General features: G+C 34.3%; 1 protein-coding gene across 1 annotated transcript in view; it reads left to right on the plus strand.

The window, feature by feature from the left end:
* The window catches only part of LOC148951293 (transmembrane channel-like protein 3), a 148,244-nt gene extending 132,104 nt beyond the window's left edge, over nt 1–16,140 (plus strand). The window contains exons 8-10 of the mRNA XM_089091054.1: nt 6,202–6,424; nt 9,710–9,796; nt 14,843–16,140. Of these exons, the coding sequence (XP_088947180.1) occupies nt 6,202–6,424; nt 9,710–9,796; nt 14,843–14,922 (390 nt within the window). The 3' untranslated portion in view covers nt 14,923–16,140. The remainder of the gene's footprint in view (nt 1–6,201; nt 6,425–9,709; nt 9,797–14,842) is intronic.
* Nucleotides 16,141–17,559: the final 1,419 nt, after the last annotated feature.

Here is a 17,559-nt window from a genome sequence, read left to right on the forward strand (position 1 = left end):
TTTACTGGATACTAAACAAGTACGAAGTTTTTGAGTAGCCCCCCGACAATAAAATCCTTTTCTAAAATCCCTTCGAAAAACAAAATTCTGGATACGGCCCTGGTCCTTTCATAAATAAACAATGTAAATTGAATGGAAATTTGAAAACTTAATGATTTTGGTTGGTCCCTCCCTATTCATAAGTGCCCTGCATCTTTCTCGTAAAGTATTGGTGAAGTATTTTTGGAATTATCAGAGGCAACGCTATAGCGTTGCCTATAGTAAAGGCCATACGGCTTCAATGTTTTATTATTTTTTTTTCCCAGAGGCACTTCATATGGCGGGGTTTATCGTATAAACTTTAAAGGGGGCTCATTCGATTGGAAAAAGAGAGTTCTAGTGCCCTTTTTAAGGGCTAAAAGTGATTGGAAGGCAACTAACACCCCTTTCACGCCCACCATTTCCCCAAACACATTCTATCAAAATTTTGAGGGTATGCAAAAAGCCATAAAGTAAAGTTGTGGGTGAAAAGGATGAGTACTTCAACTTGTAAAATTGGTTTAGCATGGACATTAAGAAAGGAACTTGTTCTGTAAAATATAATAAAGCCTTTTTACCAGTAATGCTTGGTGTTTTCAAAAAAGTCATATTGTCAATGCTTGGTATTCAAAAAAGTCATAAAGTAAAGTTGTGGATGAAAAGGATGAGTACTTCAACTTGTAAAATAGGTTTAAGAGGGTTATTAAGAGAGGAACTTGTTCTTAAAAGATATAATAAAGCCTTTTTAAAAGTACTGCTTGATGTTGGGGTATTCAAAAAAGTCGTAAAGTATTGCTGGGAGTGAAAAAAATGAGTACTTCAAGTTGTAAAATTGGTTTATGAGGGACATTACGTAAAGAACTTGTTCTGAAAACATATATTCGGGGGGGGGGGGCAAAAAGTTGAGGGTGAGCGGGACCTTCCGTGTCTCAAGTGCGCAAAAAAAAGTATTAAAAAATGGGGGGGGTCCGGGGGGAGGGAGGCTCTTTGGGGCCTGGGGGGAGGGGGTCCCTTTGGGGACCCGGGGACGGGGCCCTTTGTTGAACTGGGGGGAGGGGGGCCCTGTGGGGACCCGGGGGGAGGGGGTCCTTTGGGGTTTGGGTAGGGGACCTGACAACACTGTTCAAATGGAACTTGTGTATTATAACGACCACAGAGTTTCAACCCAAATCATCTTCTAAAATGTCTCAAACTGTTGCGCCCAAAAAATCCCTAAAATGTCTCAAACTGTTTCTCCCAGATAATCCCTAAAAAAGTAATTTCTGCGTGTTTTGTTTTTTGTCCTTTGTTTCGGCATCCCTGCGCTGTCACATTTGAAATTCCCAGGAAACAATTTCCTGCGTAAAATATATTCAATCTGTCTTGATCTCGTATGAATTTCTGAAAATATATCTAAGGTGTTCCTACTTACACTATTAAGGTTTCGAAAGAATATTAATTTATCTCTCAGACCTAAAGACCTGAGAAGCCATATTTAAAATAGAATATTAATTTATCTCTTAGACCTAAAGACCATAGAAGCCATATTTAAAATAGAATATTAATTTATCTCTCAGACCAAAAGACCTGAGAAGCCATATTTAAAAATTAAATCCCCTCATGATAGAATTCCCCGCCGATTATGCAAATCAATTTCTCAGAAATCTAGTCCCCATTCTTGGTTCAATAATTCCCCTTGAAAGAGGTATTGACCTGTGAAGTAGATCAATAGTCCATGAATAAATTATGTCCTGTCACGCGTAGTGTACCCCTTTCTACTTATATAGTTCTTACGGAAGGGGTGATCGTATAAACTTTGGAGAGGGCTCATTTGATTGGAAATTGAAAGTTCTTGTTCACTTTTTAAGAGTCAAAAGAGATAAGAGGGCAACTAGCCCTTCCCCCTTCCACGTCCTAAATGCACCAGATAAAATTTTTGAAATAGACATTTTGTTAAAAAATAGTTCAAAGTTCAGATAACAAAAAACTCCGGTGTCGACACAGCCCCCCAGGGCCCGGGAGTAAGCATTGTAAGTTATGCTCTGGGGGCATATATGGTTGTTATGGAAGGGATGCTCGTATAAACTTCACAGAGGGCTCATTTGATGGGACATTGAAAGTTGTAATTTACTTTTTGAGAGTCAAAAGTGATCGGAGGACAGCTAGCCTCCCCAATATTCCATTTATTTTTTCCCCAGAGGCACTTCATATAGAAGGGGTTGTCGTATAAAATTCAAAGGGGGCTCATGTGATTGTAAATCGAGAGTTCTGGTACCCTTTTTAAGAGTCAAAAGTGATCAGGTGGCAATTAGTTCCCCCTCCCCTAAGCCCTTTTCCCCCAAATATATATGATAAAAAATTTGAGGTATCCATTTTCTTAAAAATAGTTCAAAGATCATATAACAAAAACTCCTTTAAGTATGGCCATTTGGTTACAAATAGTTCAAAGGTCAGATAAGAAAAACCACTGTGTTGACGTAATCCCTATAGGGCCTCGGGCAGGTGTTGTAAGTATTTCTCTTTGAGCATATATGGTTCTTATGGAAGGTATTCTCGTATAAACTTCGGAGAGGGCTCTTTTGATTGGAAATTAAAAGTTCTCGTTCACTTTTTTAAGAATCAAAAGAGATCGGAGGGCAACTAGCCCCCCCCCCACCCGCCATGTCCTCTTTCCTCAAACTCATCCGATAAGAACTTTAAGATAGCCATTTTTTTTAAAATAGTTCAAAAATCATATTATGAAATCTCCAGGGTCGACGTAACGCCCCTGGGCCCGGAAGCAATCTTTGTAAGTAATGCTCTGGGGGGGGGGGGGGTAATAGTTCTTATGGAAGAGTTGCTCGTATAAACTTCGGAGAGGGCTCATTTGATTGGAAATTGAAAGTTCTCGTTCTTTTTTTAAGATTCAAAGGAGATCTGAGGGCAACTAGCTCCCCCCTCTTCAAGCCCTATTTTCCTCAAACCCATCCGATAAGAACTTTGAGAAAGCCATTTTTTCAAACTGGTTCAAAGATCATATAACGAAAAGTATAGGGTCGACACAATCCTTCAGGGCCCGGGGTAGGCGTTGTAAGTTATGCCTGGGGGGCATACATAGCTGTTATGGAAGGGATGATCATAAAAGCTTCAGAGAGGGCTCATTTGATTGGAAATTGAAAGTTCTAATTCATTTTGAGAGATCAGAGGGCAACTATCACCCCCCCCCTCCCACGGCCTTCCCCCCCCAAATGCATAAGATAAAAATTGTGAGATAGCCATTTTGTTAAAAATAGTTCAAAGGTCAAATAAAAAAATTCTGGTATCGACACAACCACCCAGGACCCGAGGGCAGGCGTTGCAAGTTATGCCCTGGCATATATGGCTCTTATGGAAGGGATGATCGTATAAACTTCAGAGAGGGCTGATTTGAATGAAAATGGAAAGTTATAGTTAAATTTTCAAGAGTCAAAAGAGATCGGATGGCCCCTATCCCTCCCCCACGCCCTTCTTCCCCCAAACCCATCCGATACAAACTTTGGGACGGCCATTTTAAAAATAGTTCAAAGGTCAGACAAAAAAAACTCTGGTGTCAACCCAAACCTCTCAAGGCCTGGGGGCAGGCATTGTAAGCTGTGTCCTGGGGCTGTATATGGTTCTCATGAAAGGGATAGACGTATAAACTTCAGAGAGAGCCCATTTGAATGAAAATTAAAAGCTCTAGTTCATTGTCTCAGAGTAATAAAAGATTGGAGGGCAACTAGCCCCTCCCACCCTCCACGCCTTTGGGTTTATCAGATGGATAAACCCATCCGACAAAAATTTGAGGTGACTGTTTTGTCAAAAATAGTCCAAGCATTAGATTTTAAAACTTGGGTGTTAATACAACCCCCAGGGCCCGGGCACCGGCATTGCAAGCTATACTCTGGGGGCATGTATGGTCCTTATAGAAGGAATGCTCATATAAACTTCAGACAAGGGTCATTTGATTGAAAATAGAAAGTTCTAGTTCACTTTTAAAGAGTTAAAAGAGATCGAAGGGCAATTAGTCCCCCCCACGCTCTTTTTCCCCAAACCCGTCCGCTAAAACTTTTGAGATAGCCATTTTGTTAAAAATAGTTCAAACATCAAATAATAAAAACTCCGAGGTTGACACAAACCCATTTTTTCACTTTAATATTGTTGCTTTGATACCAGTTTTGATACTTTGATGAACATTAGATTTTTTTAAAGTTTGATTTTGAAAAAAGGAATTTTTAAAAACTAGAAACTTTTTGCAATCAAAAACGAACAAAAGTTAATTAAAGAAACTTTCCGAAAAATTTGTTTTTCAAAGAAATGTAAAGGCTATTTTAAATTTAAGATCTGTAGATACAAATACTGTAAAAATTCAAACTCAAAACGACCAGAAATTACTATTAAAGAATAAATGAAACCCAAAACGAACAGAAATTAAATAAACAATCATAGCAAAAAACATACAACGAACAATAATATAAATGAATAAACAGATCTTAAAGCGAGTAATGCTTAGATTGAATATCAAAAACAAGCTCAAAACGAAAAAAAATACTTTGCTATTTAAGTATAAATGAAACTTAAAACGAACAGAAATTAGATAAACACTCAATGCAAACAAACATACAATAGATATTAATGTAAATTAATAAATAAACATCAAAACGAATGAAACTTAAATTGAATATGCAAATTAAGCTTGAAACTACCAAAAATCACTACAAACAAGAGTTAGGGTATGACCTCCATCTCTCACTGTAAAAGTCTAAAACCTACTGCGTCATTGGCGCTTTACTGAAAACTATATGCGTCTTGAAAAGTATTGGAAAGTGTAAACAGTATTAAATTGAATATTTGTTGTATAATAATATTAAGTGTTGAAAGATCCATCAGTTCACGAATTTACTTCACTGTAATTTTAGTCTTATTTTCAATGCTGTAAGAACTGGTAAAGAAAATATTTGCAATATATTTAGTTTTCAGTTAAGCGCCAATGACGCAGTAGGTTTTTGGGTTTTTATTTACAGTTAAGGAAGGGGGCAGTATGAAAACTTTTATTTGTTGTGAAACTATACTCGTCTTGGACAAACTTTAGAAAGAACTAATAAATTAAACTGAATATTTGATGTATAATGATATTCATTGCTGGAAGCTCATCAGTTCAAAATTTTACCATAATTTTAATGTTTATTTTCAATATTAAGTACAAAAGAAAATATTTGAAATAAAATTGGTTTTCAGTAAAGCGCCAATTACGCAGTAGGTTTTAAACTTTTACAGTGAGAGAAGGAGGTCATACGCAAACTCTTGTTTGTAGTTATTTTTGTTCATTTCAAGCTTGATTTCAAGTTCGTTTCAATTTAAGTTTCATTTGTTTTTAGATTTATTTATTCATTTGCATTAATATCTATTGTATGATTGTTTACAACGATTGTTTATTTAATTTCTGTTCGTTTTAAGTTTCATTTATACTTCAATAGCAAAATATTTTTTTTTCGTTTTAAGTTTGATTTTCGTATTCAATCTAAGCATTACTAGCTTTAAAATCTGTTTATTCATTTATCATTATTACTTGTTGTATGTTTTTTTGCTATGATTGTTTATTCAATTTCTGTTTGTTTTGGGTTTCATTTATTCTTTAATAGTAATCTCTGGTCGTTTTGATTTTGAATTTTAATAGGTATTTTTATCTGCTGAGCTTAAGTTTAAAATGGCCTTTACTTTTCTTCGAAAGACTTATTTTTCAGAAAGTTTGTTATTAATTAATTCACTAAGTATCCATATTATTACATTGATGAAAACGCTCGGAAAGATACTTCAAAGTCTTAATGCTCACATCCCATCTCTGTCATCTAGTTTTTGTTTTGTTTTTATTTCTGCCCAATTGAAAGAGATAAGAGAGAGGAAAAAAGAAACACTTATTTGAACATAAAATCTTGAACCTGCTAAGGCTGAATACTTAAAATTTAGAGTTAGTCTTGCTTATATTCTCATAAATTCCTCCTTTTTGTTTATAAATAGGTATTAGGATCTGAGCTATGTGAATATAGGTTACTGGTAGTAAGTACCTGCCATTTTTTTAATTCCGTTTAAGAATTAGTTACTATTCCCCATTCCTTAAAATGCTAATACTAATCGATTTCTTCTAGTCAGTTTTTCTTATGGTCAAGTCTACTACTTTAAAAATCCTGACTTTAACTTTAATTTCAGGAGATATTTGCAATGGCACCGAGTTCTTTTCATTGGGTGCTACATTATCTTGCATCACCTGGCGTTGTCATACCTTTGCTTATACTCCTTGTTCTAGTTATTTACTACCTAACATCCTTGAGTTCGTCCTTGAAAGAAGCTGTTGTAGATTTGAAGAACCAATTAAAACTAGAAAAGGATAGTCTAAAGAAACTGCGAAGGACATATGCAACTAATAACAAAGGTACAATTCTGTCCTCGAAATTTGATAGACACTATTTATGTTTTGCACGGTTGTTGAATGTGTTAGCCACCAAATCTAATGGAATTTGAGTGGTTCCATTACAAAACTTCAGACATGTCTCCAAAACTGTTAACTCGCACACTGTATGTCGATGTACACCACAGTATAGGTATCGATACAGCAATGAGCGTTCCTGTCTTCTCCATTGAAGAGATCACGACAGCACAATCAGTTTACTTTCTTTAAAAAAATATTTTATTTTGATCATATCTGATTGAATGTCAAGTAGCGAAAGAAGCTATTACGAAATTAATTAATAATAAATCTGCTGCCCCCATCCGTTTGTGGCGTTGTGATGTGTCCCATTTCAAAATGTTCATGGTAACGAACTGTAAGTAAGGAGCTACATGGCTCAATAGAAACCCAAACTCTAAAAAACGGAATTTTGATACCAATAAATACATCAAAAGAATTAGACTTTTATCCTGATTTCAAATATTTAAGTTTTATCAAGTTTAGTCTTATCTATCAAAAGTTACGAGCCTAAGAAAATTTGCCTTAGTTTCGAAAAAAAAAAACACCCCCTAAGAGTCACAGAATTTTAATGAAAATCACACCATCAGATTCAGCGTTTCGGAAAACCTTACTGTAGAGGTTTCAAGCACTAATCTGCAAAAATGTGGAATTTTGTATATTTTACTAGAAGAAAGATCAGGGATGTGTGTTTATTTTTTTTCCAGGAGTGATTCTATCGACCCAGCGGTCTTAGAATATCGCGAGAGGGCTCATTGAAACCGAAATTAAAAGTTCTAGTGCTCTTTTTAAGTGACCGAACTATTGGGGGGCAACTAGGCCCCCACCCACGATCAAAATTTTGAGACAGCCATTTTGTTCAACATAGTCGAAATATCTAATACGTCTTTGCAGATGACTTAATCCACCACAGTCCCCGGGAGAAGGGCTGAAAGTTATGATCTTTGCTCATTGTTTACATATATTACTGGTTATTGGGAAGTATAACGATCAGAAATTAAATTTAAAAAAAAAAGTTTTTTCAATTGAAAATAAGGAGCAACATTAAAACTTAAAACGAACAGAAATTATTACATATATGAGGGGGTTCACCTCTTTATCATCAAAGCGTCTAGGTGCAAAATTTTTATTTGCTATATATGAAAAATAATTGAATATTTGGAAAATGTATCAAATACGGATGGGTATTTTTTTACCTTATGCTTATTTGTTTTTTGACACAACTGTGCACCATAGCGTGTTTTTCTCCATGACTGAAAAAATCCAAAAGAACTATTTTCTTTATCTTTTCGGTGAAACAATGCATCCCAAAGTGGTATTCCTAGAATATTGCATGCATATTATTTTGACTGTTTAAATAAGCATATTGTCCCAAAATTTGCTGTACCCTAACCCCAGCACCCCCCGAGAGTTTCATTTCAATTTCCCAAGCCGTTCTTGAGATGTTGCTCATTTTACAGTTCTACTTCACTATCAGTAGATTCTTGGCGTAGGCCTACATGGGCTTAAAGTGACAAAAGTTTTAGGTACATTTGAAACAAATTTGCTTAATTCCTTTCTGCCATCTCTCCGAATTGAAAATTCGAAGTTTACATGCCTCTCCTCGAAAAGTTCCTACAAGTTCCACCATGATTTTCCATTCCGTTCTTAAGATATTGCTGATACACTATTTTGTAGTCTGACAAAACTAATTGTCTTTTCATTTACCTTGCTGCTCAACCGTTAAAAGATTTTAACTCCCTCAGGGGCTTATTGTGCAAAAACATTTAATTTTACCGTAGATTAAACAAATTTAGCCCCTGCCCATACACAATGGGTTTCATGTAGTAGAAAAGGGTACAGTGAGAGATTAGTTGTCTTCCGATAACTGTAAGCCGTTAAAAACAGTGCAACGATTTTTTAGTGGCAATCGAATCATCTTTGCTCTGCAAAATGGTTGGAGAAAGCGCAAATGACGCTCGGGCCTTTAAAAGATTTACTTTGGAAAATGTCCACTTATTTTTCGTTTTAAGCTGTAAAACAGAGTTACGTTGTGATAGTTTGATTTGATTACTCATTTTATTTTTATTTGGCTTATGATTCATTTGTTCCTCTCTAGCCGTATATGCTACCTTTCTTAGATTCGACAATTCGTTTTAATGTTTGCTGTTTTTGGGCTTCAATTATTCATTTGCAGTAATTTCTAAGGAGCCAGCAACCCAAAATTTCTCGAGAGACTCTCATATAGGTTAAATTTACCGAATTTCAATTGGGTCTGGACACTTCCGTAGAAACAGTGGGGCTTCGAAATGGCTAATACCTGCCAATATTTGTCACCTTCGTCCCCTTGATCGAAGGTACTTGCGCCATAAATTTTAAGCATATTCAAATCAATATCATTTTAGCATTCAGAACAATAATATACGCCTCTGAAATTCGCTATTCTGATGTCCTGTTGGTCTAAAGTACTCTCCCATAAGTTTCTAGGTAATCGGTAAAGAAAAAACCACAAGCCTTCCTTCCTGCTGAAAAATTGAGGTAGGGGTGGTATTGGGGGGTCATGGGTCAACTTTGTGCTTTCTTTTATTCTGATTGGGAATTTTTGTATTAGTCCTGAGTCAAACAGAAGTTAATTAACCTGTTTTCTAAGAATCTAGTTTAGATCGAAGGGGGGGGGGATATCTATTTAGATGCCCATGAACTCGTTTTGGTTATCATAGAATACAAATTGAAAAGGCTTTGTGCGATTTTTGTACCGAATAAGGACTTTGCTAAATTTTACACCAGGTAGCTGAAATTCCGCAGCTCGGATGTGGATCCTTGTCACACTGAATCAATACTTAGTTCCCTTTTTACCGAATGTACGAACGGTTCATACTGAATCGTACCGAATGTCGGACCTAGCTCATTTCTGTGCCAAATCAGGACTTACCTTGTGTTTTCATTGGGTCAAGACTTAGCTTTTTTTGCATAACTTCATTCCGCAGTTTCAACTTAGCTTGTTTTCGCTCTGCATCAGGAATTCACTAGTTTTGCACCACGATTAAAATTCTGCAAGTACACAAATATTTTCTTTAGACAGAAGGACCTCTTTGCACATCAACTTGTTGACTATTTACGCATAAAAAGGTAGGATTTTGTCATTTTTTAACAAAAATGAATCGGAAGTTTGGATTTTCATGGGCAGTGTGATGTAATTAGCTACCACTTTTGTTCATGCAGCATTTCAATAGACTTCATGTGTTTTTTAATTAGTTGCAAATTTTGTTGTAGATCAGGAAGAAATCCAAATCCGGGACTGTAGTGATATCACAATGCAAAGAACTCTACTGACAGATATAGACCAAGTAAGCGTATACGGTAAGCAGATTTACTTTCATTTTAATCTTGGACTAGCTTCATATTTTAAGAAATGAAATTTAGGCCGATATTATAAATGGCTAATCATTTGATAAAACAGACAGCATTCCAAAAGCCGATTGATCTTGAAAAGTACAAAAAATATATACGACTGACAAGAATATACTATATTTTGAAAATAGTGCATCTTATTTTCCTTTGAGGTGAACTAAAAATGCTGAGGATCGCAGCTTTTACTCTTATATGTGCTTTTTCCTCTGTAGGCATACTTAAGGCTAAAAACGTATATGGAAGTTCTGTTAAGTTTATCTTCCGTCACTTAGCAAAATTTACTATGTATTTCTAAAACTAAACCGTGAATTATGGAGAGCTGCCTTTTACTCTTGAAGTCTTTAAAGTGATCTATAACTTTTTTTTTTACCATGACTTCAGAAAAATCAAACAAGAAGATAATATTACACGGCCAATGACGTTTTACAAATGAGACTTATCAAACAGTTCGGGGTAACGAACTGTAAGTAAGGAGTGACCCGGCTCAATGGTAACCGAAACTCTAAAAAAAGGAATTTTGATACCAATAGATACATCAAACGAAACAAATTTTAATGCTGATTTCAAATATATAAAAATCAAGTTTAGTCTTATCCATCAAAAGTTACGCGCCTGAGAAAATTTGGCTGGTTTTCGAAAAAAGGGGGAAAGACCCCCTAAAATTAAAGAACCTTAATGAAAATCACACCATCATATTCAGCGTATAAGAGAACCCTACTGTAGAGGTTTCAAGCACCTATCTACAGAATGTGGAATTTTACATTTTTTGCCAGAAGAAAGATCACGGATGCGTGTTTATTTTTTTATTTTTTTTTTTTTTTCAATGGGTGATCGTATTGACTCAGTGGTCCTGAAATGTCGTGGGAAGACTCATTGGAACGCAAATTAGAAGTTCTAGTGCCCTTTTTAAGTGACAAAAAAAATGGAGGTCAACTAGGCCCCCTCCCACGCTATGAAGGGGGCGCCGGATTTCCCATCATTGTTAAAGAAAAAGATAAGAAATTAAATTAAAAAAAAGTTTTACAACTGAAAATAAGGAGCAACATCAAAACTTAAAACGAACAGAAAATATTACATATATGATTGGGTTCACCCCCTAATCAATAACTTGCTCTTTAAGCCAAATATGTTTTAGTACTTTCATAAGAGCTATTTATTCTAATTAACGGCCTTTGTGATTAAGGGGTCATTTTTAAAGAATTGGAACGAAATTCGAACTTTAGATTAAAGAGCAAGGTATTGACTAGGGGGCGAACCCCCTATTATACGTATTAAAAATCTATGAATATAGAAGTTCGTTACGTAACTTAATTCAAAAGTTACTTATATTTATTACTAATAAAAACGTTCGTAAATAAAATTAATCAAGTTTCGAGAAAGCCATTTAACCAAATAAAAGTAAAATTAATATACAAATTTTGTTTTAATTATTCATGTGCGGTGAGCCAATATCAAAACCTGCATTAATTCAAAAATGTTCAAAGATTAAATAAAAAAAAAAAAGTTTTTTTAACTGAAAGTAAGGAACGACGTTAAAACTTAAAACGAACAGATATTATTCCGTATATGAAAGGGACTGTCCCCACCTCAACGCCTCGCTCTTTACGCTCAAGTTTCACTTTGTTATAACTCTATTTTTTTAAACAATAAAAAACTTTAGCGTAAAGAGCGAGGCGTTGACGAGGGGACAGCCGCTTTCACATACGGAATAATTTCTGTTCGTTTTAAGTTTTAACGTCGTTCCCTACTTTCAGTTTAAAAAAACTTGTTTTTTTTTTATTTAATCAGAAATAAGAGTGGGAATACATCCTTTCAAACCCTTAAAACGGATGTAGCGTCATTTGAGTTTTAGTGACAACGGTATGAATTTTGAACAGTGTTGCTTATATTTTTCATCACATTGACGACAATTCTCGATAATAATCAAAATTACAGCAAAAAACTAATGAAAGTAGGTTGATTGTTTAAAATACATTGATGTTAATTCCTGATAGTCTTGGCAGTTTTTCATTTTTCCATGTTAGATTCATAAAAAAAAAACCTTTAAAGTATATTTTGTTTTCAGTAAAGTGCATTTTAGGATCTATTTATCCATAATTGATTAAAAAAAATTCCACATAATAAGTTAAAAAAAAAAAAGTAAAGAGCTCCATTTTACCAAGGATTAACAAAAATATAATCAAATAATCTACCAAGAATACAACTGCCACAAATCAGTATCAATATATAAATGAAGCACAAAATGAACAGAAATTTAAATCAAACAGTTCGTGGTAACGAACAGTAAGTAAGGAGCGACCCGGCTCAATGGTAACCGAAACTGTAGAAAACGGAATTTTGATATCAATAGATACATCAAAAGAATCAGATTCTAATGCTGATTTCAAATATATAAGTTTCATCAAGTTTACTCCTACTTATCAAAAGTTACGCGCCTGAGAAAATTTTGCTGATTTTTGAAAAAAGGGGGATAGACCCCCTAAAAGCTATACCTCTTTATTGAAAATCACACCATCATATTCAGCGTATCAGAGAACCCTACTGCAGAGGTTTTAAGCTCCTATCTATAAAAATGTGGAATTTTTTGCCAGAAGAAAGATCACGGATGCGGGTTTATTTGTTTTTGTTGTTGTATTTTTTCCCCCAGGGGTGATCATATCGACCCAGTGGTCCTAGAATATCGTGGGAGGGCTCATTCAAACGGTAATTAAAAGTTCTAGTGCCCTTTTTAAGTGACAAAAAAATGGAGGGCAACTAGGCCCCCTCCCAAGCTCATTGTTTCAAAGTCATTCAATTAAAATTTGATATAGCCATTTTGTTCAGCTTGGTTTGAAATGTTAGAACTATATGTCTCAGGAAGACTTAATCCCCCGAAGTCCCCGGGGGGAGGGCTGAAAGTTATGAACTTTACCCAACGTTAACATATAGTATTGGCTATTGGGAGTATACAGACGTTTTCTGGGGGGATTTTTTATGGTTGTGGGGGGGGGGAGTGGGTCATGGGTTATTTCGGAGGATCTTTCCATGAAGGAAGTTTTCATGGGGGAAGGGAGATTCTTATGAAGGGGGCGCCGGATTTCCCAGCACTATTTAAAAAAAGATCAGAAATTATATATATAAAAAACAAGTTTTTTAACTGAAAGTAAGGAGCAACATCAAAACTTAAAACGACAGAAAACATTACGTATATGATTGGGTTCACCCCCTTGTCAGTACCTCACTCTTTAAGGCAAAGATTATTTAGTACTTTCATAAGAGCTATTTATTCTAATTAACGGCATTTGTGATTAAGGGGCCATTTTTAAAGAATTGGAACAAAATTCAAACTTTAGCTTAAAGAGCAAGGTATTGAGTAGAGGGCGAAACCTCTAATATATGTATTAAAAATATATGAATATATAAGTTCGTTACGTAATTTAATTCGTAAGTTACGTATATTTATTACTAATAAAAACGTTCGTAAATAAAATTAAACAAGTTTCGAGAAAGCCATTTAACCAAATAAAAGTAAAATTAACATTCAAATTTTGTTTTAATTATTCATGTACAGTGAGCCAAAATCAAAACCTGCATTAATTCAAAAACGTTCAAAAATTAAATATAAAAAAACAAGTTTTTTTAACTGAAAGTAAGGAACGACGTTAAAACTTAAAACGAACAGAAATTATTCCGTGCATGAAAGGGGCTGTCCCTTCCTGAACGCCTCGCTCTTTACGCTAAAGTTTGACTTTCTCACAACTCTGTTTTTTTTTTAAACAATGAGAAACTTTAGCGTAAAGAGCGAGGCGTTGAGGAGGGGACAGCCCCTTTCATGCACGGAATAATTTCTGTTCGTTTTAAGTTTTAACGTCGTTCCTTACTTTCAGTTAAAAAAAACTTGTTTTTTTTTTATTTAATAAATAACAGAGTCAAACTCAAAACGAGCTGAAATTAATATGAGTAGAGTTCAAAACCCCTATGCTTTCTAAAAGCCAGAATATAATTTGTACTTTACTTAAAAAAATCCTTCTAAATTTGTTCACTTTATAACTTTAATAAATCAAAAATTAATTAAGATTTTAAGGAATAAATACCAGAATATGCACATTAAACTGACAATGTACATTTTTTTCAGTAAATTTAAAAGAATTTTCTTCAGTAAACTACAATATATTCTGGATTTTAGAAAGCATAGGGGTTTTGAACCTTACTCATATTAATTTCTGCTCGTTTTGAGTTTGACTCTGTTATTTATTTAAATTTCTGTTCCTTTTAGGCTTCATTTATGTATTGATACTGATTTTCTTGGTAGTTCTATGCTTAGTAGATTATTTGATTCTATTTTTGTTCATATTTGGTTTAATGGAGTTCTTTACTATTTTTTGAAAAACTTATTTTGTAGAAAAAGTTTTTACTATAAATATAACCTTGAGTGGTTGAAGCCAACGAAACTTCTACAATAGGGTTCTCTAATGTTCGAATACATTATATACATATTTTGAAATACATAGGAACATTTTACCCAATTTGGAGATAGCCATTTTGTTCAACGTAGTTGAGAAATTTGGAAGTTAGGTTTTTGAGGATGACAGTCCCCCAACAGCCCTCAGGGCACATTTTCTAAATTTTTGCTGAATCTGAAGGTGTGGTTTTCGTTAAGATTACTTGATGTTTTGGGGGTATTTCCCCCTTTTCAAAGATCGGGTGCATTTTCTCAGGCTCGTAACTTTTGATGGATACCATTAAACTAGATGAATCTTATATATTCTGAATAGCATCAGAATTCGATCCTTTTGATGTGTCTATTACTACCAAGACTTTGTGGCTTAGAGTATCGGTTACTATTGAGCCGCATCCTGCAGTTCATTACCACGAACTGTCTGAACATTAATGATTTGGTAAATACGTAGCCTACATAATCATATACATTAGATAGGAAAAAAGTAAATACATCACTTGATGACTTTCTTATTCTCTTTCCAAAGTAGATAAAAAGTTCCCTTATTTTATTTTCAGACGTTCCAAGTGAAAGAGTTTACTCTGTACCACGAATAGAAAGAAGAATGATTCCTGATGTTGACATCACTCACATTTAGTTGCTCGGAAAATCATACTTTTAATACAGAATTATTATCAGAGGCTGAGAACTTTGAAAGCAGGAAAAAATAAATAATTATGCTCGAAAATGGATTTCACTTGCAATATAATGCACTCAGATTTTTTTTTAATTTATAAAAAAACTGCACTCAGATTTTTTTTTAATTTTTTTAATTTATAAGATTAACGCTAGCTCCTTTCTCAAACTAATTCAAAAAAAAACATGAAATGAAAATTTAAGAGCCCCGTACTACAGCCTAAAATGAGCAAAAAATTCAAATCTGAAAAAAAGAAAAAAAACACCGTATGATGAAAATACAGAAATAGATAGTGCTATGGATGAATAGATGAATCATGATATGAAGAGAAATTAAACTGAAGAACCAAGTCAAACTTAAGCAGAACAGAAATTAATATAAACAAGAGTGTGGCTAGCTTTCTCTTGTATTTGTAAAGGCGAGAGCATGATTAGAATTTTAATTAAAATTATTTGTATTTCTAGCAGTGTGTTTTTGAATTTTCATTATATTAAAAGCAACACTACAATAAAATACAATACTCAGTATCAAAATAATGTTTTTAACAATTCATTTTCTATATTTTTTGAAAAAAAGCAAAAATATTTCATTTTCAGTTAAGTGCTGGTGACATTTTTTTCTTTAGAGGGTTGCTCTTATTTGTGTTAACTTTTGTACGTTTAAATTTTACTTGATAATTCATTTTAATTTTATCTTTGTTCAGGATTCATCTATTCACTCAGAGCAGTAGGCCTATCTGTTGTTTTTATGTTAGATGTGCATATTTATTCTATTTCTTTTTTATTCTGTCTCTTTTTATTGCACATTCCTGGTTGTTTTAAGCTCAAATTGTCGTATGACTTCATTTCTGTATCGCTCTTTACTCTATTTGGAAAACTCCTTTTTTGGCAAACGAATCCTTAATGTCATCATTTTTCGTTTTTATTTTAATTGAAATAAGTTTTATGAGTGGTTAATAGATGGTAAATTTAAAAAGTGTATTTTCAGTTTTTTTTGCTTTAGCGCTGAAGTGTTGGATTGAAATATAAATGTCGGGGAAAGCTGGAATATTTTGTCAAAATCTTTGGTTAACTTTTTCAAAATGTTGTCAAAATTTTTGGAATAACTTTTTAATGATAATCTTGGTATATAATTTCAGATGGATGGCTAAGGGAATTTCTCTACTTATAGATTGAAACTATATGTGATTTTACATGTTTCTCTAGCGCTGAAGCCATTCTATGGATGATCTTGAACGTCCATGCATTTTAATCCACTATTTTAAAGAATATTTTCATGTTCTTTTTTTTGTTGTATTTTTTTTGTTTAATTAAATGAATGTCTTCTGTGTTTCTGTCCTCATTAAATTCTCCTTCGTGTAGTCTACTTATCCTGCAAGTCTCATGCCGATCGGATAATAAACATTTTGGCTCATTTTGCGAAGTTATGAATCAATAAAGCCATTTTCTCCAAACTACTTTCTCCTGTTAAGTTCGTCTTGCCAAGTGTATATGCCCGGAAACTCCAAGCCGATCGGATAAAATCCATTCTGGCTCTACTTTGGCCGTAGCTTGACACCTTAAGCCATTCCCGAGATATCAAAAATAATGTGAAAACGAGATGCACATTCCGTCATTTGAATAGAATCGTGCACGTCAACCCTGAAGGCATATTTGTTGAATCTTTCGACTGCTTTTAACAAAATGGCTATCTCAAAAGTTTTATCTAACATATTTGGGGTTATAGTTTGCAAGTAGGAAAACAAGAGCAGGAGATGCTCTTGTTACCCTCCAATCATTTTTAACTCGTAGTCAGGGCAAAGTAACTTCCAACATTCAATTTCAATAGTCCATTTTTGTTCCCGGAATAGCGATAATACGCCATTTTGAGAACTCGGATGCGCACTGCGTTTTCTTATTTATTTTTTTTTTTATTTGTCACAGAAAACAATCTCTAAAAGTTGGATCTGAAATTTCGAACACCTAGGATCAAACATACCCTTCTTCCCTTTTTCCTATTATAAAACCCATAAGTAAATAATCGACAGCTTTCATAATACAGGGCTCTTCCCCAGGGGTTGTGGGTAACAGTCATTAGAAAATATACATGGAAAAAAAATGGTACGTTAGGGGTTCTTTATCTTATAATCACTTTTGAGTCTTATAAAGGTACTAGAAATGTCAACTCGCAGCCAAATGAACCCCTTCTAAAGTCCTTCTCACGAAATGGCCTAGTAGAGAAAAAAAATACATTGAAATTTGACTAAAATTTGATAAAACTACTGTTTGAAATATGGTCAGTCAGTCGGGTACCCAAGAAAATCTGCGGGTAATTTCTCTGGAAAACATCTAACAAATCTTGCTCCATTTTTCGGTGCGCCCATTCTTTAGAGCCATATTTAACCACTGTCATATTGTACCTTTAAATATTCTAATCTAATGTTGACTTATCTACCTATTCTTCTAAGCTTTTTTCAACTGTGAAAAAACACCCTGAGCCTTGGCTATTCCACTTTTAACATCTTCAAGGCATCCCCCGTCTTTACTAATAATGCTACCTAGGTAAGTGAAGCTATCTACTTGATCGATATTTTTGTTACCCAACGTCAGATTTTCATCT

This window comes from Artemia sp. Qi Xiang Cuo, chromosome 6 (genome assembly GCF_049724085.1).
Source record: "Artemia sp. Qi Xiang Cuo chromosome 6, ASM4972408v1, whole genome shotgun sequence".
In the NCBI taxonomy this organism is placed as follows: domain Eukaryota; kingdom Metazoa; phylum Arthropoda; class Branchiopoda; order Anostraca; family Artemiidae; genus Artemia; species Artemia sp. Qi Xiang Cuo.